This window comes from Ornithorhynchus anatinus, chromosome 12 (assembly GCF_004115215.2).
Source record: "Ornithorhynchus anatinus isolate Pmale09 chromosome 12, mOrnAna1.pri.v4, whole genome shotgun sequence".
NCBI classification, from domain to species: Eukaryota; Metazoa; Chordata; class Mammalia; order Monotremata; family Ornithorhynchidae; genus Ornithorhynchus; species Ornithorhynchus anatinus.
Genome location: NC_041739.1, coordinates 1,154,703 through 1,164,634, shown reverse-complemented (window position 1 = coordinate 1,164,634; position 9,932 = coordinate 1,154,703). Strand labels below are relative to the sequence as shown.

At 47.0% G+C, this 9,932-nt stretch overlaps 1 protein-coding gene across 3 annotated transcripts in view; it reads right to left on the bottom strand.

The window, feature by feature from the left end:
- Window positions 1-5,786: 5,786 nt before the first annotated feature.
- PDLIM3 (PDZ and LIM domain 3) overlaps window positions 5,787-9,932 on the bottom strand; it is a 32,059-nt gene continuing 27,913 nt past the window's right edge. For all 3 annotated transcript variants that reach the window (XM_029077111.2, XM_029077110.2, XM_029077109.2), the window contains 3 exons: window positions 9,049-9,182; window positions 8,295-8,403; window positions 5,787-6,553 (listed from right to left, as the gene is read on the bottom strand). In XM_029077111.2, the coding sequence (XP_028932944.1) occupies window positions 6,364-6,553; window positions 8,295-8,403; window positions 9,049-9,182 (433 nt within the window). In that variant the 3' untranslated portion in view covers window positions 5,787-6,363. The remainder of the gene's footprint in view (window positions 6,554-8,294; window positions 8,404-9,048; window positions 9,183-9,932) is intronic.

The following is a 9,932-nucleotide window of genomic DNA, read 5'->3' as shown; positions in this document are numbered from 1 at the left end:
AGGGCAGGACAGGTGGAATTACCCACCAGATAAATGGCAGCCCAATTCAGCAGCTGGAGGAAGTTTGCTATTGCGGTGTTTTGGCCGACTTGGCACAACTGCAGGGAAACAGATCTTCACCCGAGATGACTAAAACATTCACTCCGAGAGGAGGAAATGATACCCATTGACAGCTGAGACCCAGTCACCAGAAACGTCCTAGTCACAGTGTCCTGGATTCCCAACCCTCCACATAATTGCCCGGTTCCTCAGCAGTGCCCACAGATCCCACCAGATCTTCTGACACCTGTCGAGGGACAGCTGAACATGGGAGGATCCGCAGAAGGGCTAGGAGCCAGGACACAGCAACAAACATGGACATTCTATTCTTAGCAATCACTTGGCGCCCAAAAGAAAGGCTTCTGGCTTGATTGGCTTCTTAGCCTTGCCAGTTCCACGACTGGCACTTTGTGGGATAATATGGGAAAAGGCAAAAATGTAATTTCTTGGTCCATAAACCGTTTCTTAATCCTAGTCCCCATCTTCTCCATTACCACAATCTTTCTAGCCTCCGCTTCTGGAGGTTTTAACTGATCTGGATTTCAAAGGGCAGCCTGGTCTTGTGGAAAGAGCACAGAAGCAGAAGCAGGAAATCAGGAAATCCTGATTCTAATCCCAGCTCTGCCTTGGCCTGCTGGGTGATCTCAAGCAAGTCACTTAACCACTCTGGGCATCTCTGCATCCTCTGGAAAATGGAGAATTGCAGACTGGGAGCCCCTTTTGGGACCGAAACTGGGTCTGACATGATGATCTTTACCCATTCTGGCACTTTTCACATAGTAAGTGTGACTGATTGATAATGAGAACCATCGTTATTAAAGATTTAACTATGAGAACAATTCTTTTCTATCTGGGGGCAGCAGTATTCATTAAAGACTATCAATGAACAGAGAAATCTGTTAAATTCCCATCTAATTTCAAGACCATCTCTACCCTGGAGGAAATTTCATTCTTGATAAAATAAAAAATAAAATAGAATGAAAGCCACATCAAAACAGGCAATGGAAACCATGCAGTATTGGGAAGTAGATTCTAGGAAGGGTAAGGGAACACTGATGCCTGTAATGTTTGTAATAATAATGATGGCGTTAATTAAGTTTTTATTATGAGCTAAGCTGTGTTCAGGTCTGATGTAGGTACAAGAGTCCTGGGACAGGGACTGTGTCCAAACCAATTGGTTTATATGCACCCCCCCCCCAGCACTTAGTGTGGCAGTGTGGCTCAGGGGGAAGAGCCCGGGCTTGGGAGTCAGAGGTCATGGGTTCGAATCCTGACTCTGTCACTTGTCAGCTGTGTGACTGTGGGCAAGTCACTTAACTTCTCTATGCCTCAGTTACCTCATCTGTAAAATGGGGATTAAGACTGAGCCTCATGTGGGACAACCAGATTACCTGTATCTCCCCCAGCGCTTCGAACAGTGCTCTGCACATAGTAAGCGCTTAACAAATACCAATATTATTATTATTAAAAAGTGCTTAAAAAACACTTAACAAATACCACTATTATTATTATGAGGAAATTGAGGCACAGAGAAGTTAAGCTACGTGTTTAAGGTCACACAGCAGGTAAGTGGTGGAACGGGGATTAGAACCCAGTTCCTTCTGACTCCCAGCCCCAAATTCTATCTACTGGGTCATGCTGCCTCTCTCATCTTTGTGGCAGTAACTGAATTGTATCCTGATAAGTTGCTCATTAAATCTTCCCTCTGTCTCTGCTTCCCCAGCTATTAGAACAGTGCTTTGCACATAGTAAGCGCTTAACAAATGCCATCATTATTATCATTATTCCCCAGAGACGATGTAAGCAGTAACAGGGACAGCTGCCTGAGTCTACTTGTACGAAGAGGGGTATAAACAACCTCTTAGGAGGGAGAGCAAGGAGATATTTGATTCTCCCTATTTTGAAGGGTGTGTAATTCCAGGAGGGTGGGATGGCATTATGTCCAGGTGTTGTCAGCACACAAATCACCACGGGATTCTCGCCGGCAGTCCCCTCGCCACCTCCTACCCTTCCGCCCACCTCCAGTGAGGTCATGAACCTCAATTAATAAGCACCTTCACAAGATTAGAGATGGGCATCCCCAGAACTGAACCCACGTTCATTTTGTATTCCTGAAAACGAAAATAATCCTTTGTGGGGGATGGTTTAATAATGTTGGTGTTTGTTAAGCGCTTCCTATGTACAGAGCAGTGTTCTAAGCGCTGGGGTGGATACAGGGTAATCAGGTGGTCCCACGTGAGCCTCACAGTTAATCCCCATTTTACAGATGAGGTAACTGAGGCACAGAGAAGTGAAGTCACTTGCCCACACTTGCTTCGGGGAAACAGCATGGCTCAGTGGAAAGAGCCTGGGCTTCGGAGTCAGAGGTCATGGGTTCCACTCCCACCTCTGCCACTTGTCAGCCGTGTGACTGTGGGCAAGTCACTTCACTTCTCTGGGCCTCAGTTCCCTCATCTGTAAAATGGGGATGAAGACTGTGAGCCTCACGTGGGACAACCTGACGACCCTGTATCTACCCCAGCGCTTAGAACAGTGCTCTGCACATCGTAAGCGCTTAACAAATACCAACATTATTATTATTATTATTATGGTTTCATTTGAACTCTCAGTAAATACCTGAGGCCATTTGTAGGGTGGGCTGTCCACTCCTCATCCCAGAGCTAAGCCCACTCCCTCGCGGTAGGAAACAATCCTCTTTCCAAAATCCACCTGTTCCATCCTATGACTAGAGTTGCAGAGTAGTGGTGTTGGATAATGAGTAGTGGTGTTAAGTAGGGAGTGATACATGGTATTGGGTAGTTGGAGAAGCAGCATGGCTCAGTGGAAAGAGCCCGGGCTTGGGAGTCAGAGTTCATGGCTTCGAATCCCGGTTCTGCCACTTGACAGCTGAGTGACTGTGGGCAAGTGCCTTCACTTCTCTGGGCCTCAGTTCCCTAACCTGTAAAATGGGGATTAACTGTGAGCCTCACGGGGGACAACCTGATTACCCTGTATCTCCCCCAGCACTTAGAACAGTGCTCTGCACATAGTAAGCACTTAAATACCAACATTATTATTATTATTCTTAGTGAGTATGGGTAATAATGTTGGTATTTGTTGGTATTTGTTAAGCGCTTACTATGTGCCGAGCACTGTTCTAAGCGCTGGGATAGACAAAGGGTAATCAGGTTGTCCCACGTGGGGCTCACAGTCTTAATCCCCATTTTACAGATGAGGGAACTGAGGTACAGAGAAGTTAAGTGACTTGCCCACAGTCACACAGCTGACAAGTGGCAGAGAAGTAATGGTGTTGAGTAGTGGGTATAGAAGTGTCGAGCAGTAGTTTTGGGTAGGGGCTAGTGTTTTGGGGTAGTAAGCAGTGGGTGTGGGGTAATGAGTAATAATAATAATGTTGGTATTTGTTAAGCGCTTACTATGTGCAGAGCACTGTTCTAAGCGCTGGGGGAGATACAGGGTAATCAGGTTGTCCCTCATGGGGCTCACAGGCTTCATCCCCAGTTTCCAGATGAGGTCACTGAGGCCCAGAGAAGTGAAGTGGCTTGCCCAAAGTCACACAGCTGACAAGTGGCAGAGCTGGGATTAGAACTCATGACCTCTGACTCCCAAGACTGGGCTCTTTCCACTGAGTCACGCTGCTTCTCTTATAGTGTAGTGGGCAGTATGTGGTTGTGTTGAGTAGTGAACAGTGGTATTGAATAGTGAGTTGTGGTGTTGGGTAGTGAGTAGCGTTGAGTAATAATAACGATGGTATTTGTGAAGTGCTTACTATGTGCCAGGCACTGTACTAAGCGCTGGGGTGGATACAAGCAAATCAAGTTGGACACAGTCCCTGCTCTATGTTGGGGGAGGCTCACAATCTCACGGAAAATTCTAGTCTAGACTGAAACTTCATTATGGGCAGGGAACATGTCTCCCAACTCTGTTACACTGTACTCTTCCAAGCATTTCGAACAGTGCTCTGCACACAGTCAGGGGTTTGTTGTGTGAGGTGTACATTCCCTTTATTCTATTTATTGCTATTGTTTTTGTCTCTCTCCTCTGATTAGACTGTGAGCCCGTCAATGGGCAGGGATTGCCGAATTGTACATTCCAAGTGCTTAGTATAGTGCTCTGCACATAGTAAACGCTCAATAAATACTACTGAAAGAATGAATGAAAGTCACTTAACTTCTCTGTGCTGCAGTTACATCATCTGTAAAATGGGAATTAAGGCTGTGAGCCCCATGTGGGCTCAGGGTGACCAACCTGATTATCTTGTATCTACCCCAGTGCTTAAAACCTTCCTTTGCACTGATTAATTTACATGGGCAAGAATCCCGGCTCTGCCACTTGTCAGCTGTGTGACTGAGGGCAAGTCACTTCACTTCTCTGTGCCTCAGTTACCTCCTCTGCAAAATGGGGATTAACTGTGAGCCTCACATGGCATGACCTGATTACCCTGTATCTACCCCAGTGCTTAGAACTGTGCTCTGCACATAGTAAGCACTTAACAAATACCAACATTATTATATATTCATATATATGTGTATACACACGTGTGTGGTGTGTGTGTGTGTATGCATGTTCATAGGCCTACCTTGGTGTTTTTGCCAACGCTGGATTCTCTGGGCAGGGATCGTGGAATGAGAATTTAGCCTACTGAGAAGTGTAGCTGACTGTAATATTATTTTCTCAACCCCACAAAAATAGTTTTGCTGCAGCTGCAGAAATAGAAATAGTTTGCTGGTGTGTAAACTTGCACCTGTTGAACAGCTGAAGGATCAAAGGAATTGCCTCATGTCTAAACTTAGTAAGCCTCTCCTGCATCTCAGAATAATTGTCACTCTACGGGCTTGTCACTTGGAGTCAATATCCAAACATCGGAATTATGGGAGGGTCAGATTGAAGCTATTCCTCAAAATAGGTGCCCAGACTACTCTTGAGCTAAGATGCCTTTCTTACGATATTCTTGAGGAAAACGTAGACATGCACAGTATCTTTAAATTATTCTTTATAAATTACTTATTTAATCCTATTCACGTCTGTCTCCCCTTCTAGACTGTAAACGCATTATGGGCAGGGAGTATGTCTGCTGATTCTATTGAATAGCATGGTCCCAAATACTGTAGTGCTCCGCACAAAGTAAGTGCTCAATAGAGAAGCAGCGTGGCTCAGTGGAAAGAGCCTGGGCTTGGGAGTCAGAGGTCATGGGTTCTAATCCTGGCTCCACCACTTGTCAGCTGTGTGACTTTGGGCAAGCCCCTTAACTTCTCTGGGCCTCAGTTACCTCATCTGTAAAATGGGGATAAAGATATAAGCCTCATGTGGGACAACCTGATTACCCTGTATCTACCCCAGCGATTAGAACAGTGCTCTTAGAACATAGTAAGTGCTTAACAAATACCAACATCATTATTATTATTATTATTATTAATCCCGGCTCTGCTGCTTGTCAGCTGTGTGATTTTGGGCAAGTCACAACTTCTCTGGGCCTCAGCACCTCATCTGTAAAATGGGGATGAAGACTGTGAGCCCCAAGTGGGACACCCTGATCACCATAAGTGCTTAACAAATACCAGCATTATTATTATTAGTAGTAGTAGTAGTAAATACCATTAATTGACTGATTTGGGTTCTGAAGGAAAGGGGAAATCACAAACAATGTATTTGAGGTATGATCTCTTGCAATTTTTGGTGATTGGGATAAAACCTTAGTTTTCAGTTATTTAAGTGCCCTGAATGGGTACCGCCGTATTAACCCTGTCAAGCATGGTGATACATGTTTATTGTGAGTGTTGTATGATACATCTCAAATTAAAACTAAAGAAAAGTTTTAATTTTTAATAGACAACACGTTAGTTGAAACAAACAGTGGTAATGTAACGCAAAATGGCTGCTCTCTATTGAGTCTATCTGTGCAAATGTCTGGCTGAGAGGGGAAAAAAATTAACAGGAGCAGTATCTGGATCCAACTACATGGGGGATAAGCTATTTCAAATTTTCTTAATACAAGATTGTATGGCATATAAAATTGTATTGCTTTAAACACTATTAAGTTACTTAGGTAGCCTCACAGGTGACCTGATTGCAAAACTCAGCTCAATCTAAGCCTTCTTAATAAACGTCTGCCTCTCCTAAGCTCCACATCACGAAGAAATAAACAGTTCAAAAACGACGGAGGGTAGATGGGTTTCCACTCTTCTCCTTCCCAAAGCCAAGGGTGCCCATCTGGGTGGCCTGAGCGCTTGTGTGTACGCATATGTGTGTGTACGTGTGCACAGGTGTGTTTGTGCAGGTGTGTGCAGGCGGGGATGTGGGCACGAGTGCGTGGGTTGTTTGAGGCGCTTAGGCTTTCGGATAAACGGTGACTGTGTCGTACCCCTCCGGTGGACGGGTGCGAGCTCTAGCGTGCGTTTCACAATACAACTGCCCCTCCACGAAAAAGTAGCCCTTCTGCTTCAGGTTGAGATTGCAGTCGGCGCACACGAAGCACTCCGGATGCCGGTACTTATCCCGTGCCTTCACCACGGCCCCGCTGGAGGGAAAACACAAGGGAGAGTAAGAGGAGCAGCTTGGCCTAGGGGAAGGAGTATGGGTCTGGGATTCGGGGGACCCGGGTTCTAATCCCCACTCTGCCAGTTGTCTGCTGTTTGACCCCTGGGCAGGTCACCTAACTTCTCTGGGCCTCAGTTTCCTCATCTCTAAAATGGAGTTTAGTGCCAGTTAATAATCACAATAATAAGCCTATATTATTATGGTACTTGTTAAGCACTTACTATGTGCCAAACACTGCTTTAAGCACTGGGGTAGATACAAGTTAATCAGACTGGACAAAGTCCCTGCCCCACATGCGGCTCAAACTTTTAGAGGACGTAGGTTCTAATTCCGGCTCCGCCGTGTGACCTCAATGATGATGATGATGCCAAGCACTGTTCTAAATGCTGGGGTAGATATGAGGTAATCAGGTCGTCCCACGTGGGGCTCACAGTCTTAATCCCCATTTTTCAGATGAGGTAACTGAGGCACAGAGAATTTAAGTGACTTCCCCAAAGCCACAGAGCAGATAAGCCGGGATTAGAACCCATGACCTCTGACTCCCAAGCCTGGGCTCTTTCCACTAAGCCTCGCTGCCGTTCTCCCTCCTTTTTAGACTGTGAGCCCTATGTGGGACCAGGACTGTGTCTGATCTGATTATCTTGTATTTACCCCAGTGCTTAGAACAGTGCTTGACACATAGTAAGCGCTTAACAAATATAATGACAAGAATAAGGCAAATCCATCATCTGAGGACAAAAATGGGGCTGGAGCTCTGAGGGCTGTCATGAATGAATGAATGTTCACCTGCATTCAGCTGCCTGAAAGACCCAAGGTTGGCATAGAATTTCAATTGAGATTTCTCTCTGATGGGAGGTGGGGGAGGTGTATGTGTGAGAAGGTCAAGCGCTTAGTACAGTGCTCTGCACATAGTAAGCGCTCAATAAATGCTATTGAATGAATGAAGATCGGGGAGGGGAGTGTGTGGGAATAATATGGTAGTCATTAGACAATTCCTCTGGGCCAAGCACTGTGCTGAGCACTGAGGGAGATCCAAGGTAATCATATCGGAAGAGCACAGGCTTGGGAGTCAGAGGTCATGGGTTCTAATCCCGGCTCCGCCACTTGTCAGCTGTGTGACTTTGGGCAAGTCACTTCACTTCTCTGTGCCTCAATTACCTCATCTGTAAAATGGGGATTAAGACTGTAAGCCTCATGTGGGACCACCTCATTACCTTGTATCCCCCCCAGCGCTTAGAACAGTTTTTGGCACATAGTAAGCGCTTAACAAATGCCATCATTATTAATATCATCATAAGTGGGTCTCAGCTCTCCCGGCTTCGGTCCAAGCCTGGAGTGGTCGGGGGAAAATGCAGGCTTTGACTGGCTAGGAATGATGGTGATTGAAAAAATAGCACTGCCATCCAAAGTTCAGGTGGGTTCCGACTCTTGCGTACAGTACGCGTGAGTGAGGAAACCGGCTTCCGCTCAGGGGCTCTAGTTCAGCTGCAGCCAGTGCGGATGGCTCAGTTCTGCTTTAGGAACAGCTCGTGGTTCTGTTGCAATCCCGCCTAAAATGCCAGCTGCGTTCAACTCGGATTCTAGGCCGGAAACCTCAGTAAAATGTTCCCCGGATTTCTCGTATATCAACATCTCAATCTCAGGGCGGCAGCAGGAACCCCTCTAAGCCCCACTTTCAGAGGTTCTGGTTTGCGGCTCTCAGGTTTACAAATGATACTTACACAATGCCGCTGCCACATCTGTCACACAACGGCAACTTCTGGACACTTCCCGCTCCGGCCCCGGGTTTCGTCACAGGAGCCCGCACGCTTCTTGTCCCGACGGGCCGATCTTTTGGAAAAAAAAGTTCATTCCTGCCTCATTCATTCATTCAATAGTATTTATTGAGCGCTTACCATGTGCAGAGCACTGTACTAAGCGCTTGGAATGAACAAGTCGGCAACAGATAGAGACGGTCCCTGCCGTTTGACGGGTTTACAGTCTCTTGTGCTGGAGCAGACTGGTGATCCAACCAGCCCGGGCCCCTTCTCGGTGAGCATCAGAACAGGGGAGATGGACCGAGGAGGTGATTTTAGGCTTAACATCTTAAAAGCCCCTGCCCTTTTCCTCCGCACCTCCTCCCCTCCCATCTCCCCTACTCCCTCCCTCTGCTCTACCCCCTTCCCCTCCCTACCACACTATTTATTTTAATGATGTGTATATATCTATGATTCTATTCATCTATTTTGATGCTACTGATGCCTGTCTATACTTGTTTTGTTGTCTGTTTTCCCCTTCTAGACTATGAGCCCGTTGTTGGGTAGGGATTGTCTCTATCTGTTGCTGAACTGTACTTTCCAAACGCTTAGTACAGTGCTCTGCACACAATAAGCGCTCATTAAATACAATTAAATGAATGAATAAATGAGTTCCCAGGCCCCGTCCCTGCTGGCTTCCCACACCAACCCCCCTCAAGCAATCCCCAGAAGTGCTCACCGGGGTCATCGTTGACCATGTCCTGGAGCACCCTGAAGGAGCCCGACTGGCGAGGTTGAGTCGGCTGGTCCCGGTCGTCGTGAAGCATGCGGTACACATCCGAGTCCTGGGGTGGTACGGGGGATGTCGAGTCACTGACCGGGAAGGAGAGAGGGAGACATCAGAGGCCGGGAGTTGGCAGGCGGCCAGGGGCCGTCCCCAGATGTGGAATGGGGGTGGGTTGTCCCACACATCTTAGCTACATCCTTAAAGAGAATTCCAAATCCCCGCCCTCCCAAAGCAGGTTGTCACTTGGGACAAAATATACTTCTGATATTCCAGCATTTCACTTTAAATGCCCTTCTTCCCGTCCTCTCCCTTGACCCTCCCACCCCCAGCCTCCCAAATCCACACAGGAGCAGCAGCAGCCACAATAGGAGAGAAGATGGAGGGCAGGGAAAAAGTATGTTGCTTCTCAATCAATCATTCAATCAGTGGTATTTATTGAGCACTTACTGTGTGCAGAGCACTGTGCTAAGTGTTTAGGAGAAAACAATACGTGATCTCTGTCCACAAGGAGCTCACAGACAAGAGGATAGTGCTTCTCTTGGTGTCTCCCAAGTGTTCACCAGAGTGCTGTGCACACAGTAGGCACAGAGTACATACCAAGAGGACGAGATGGGAAATATCTCCCGCTGTTGCCACGCGGCTAGCTCCAGGATGCTGCCTCTGGCCATGATCTCAGGGGAGACATGGGCCCCGGAGAGGCCCAGGCAAGGCCGGAATTAGTTCCCAGGGCTCCTGCCTCTGAGGTTTGTGTTCTTTCCACTGGACCACACTGCTTCCAACTTTGTGGAGACATGTGCCAACAGGCTTGAAGGATAAGATGGAGGAGACCCGGGCCT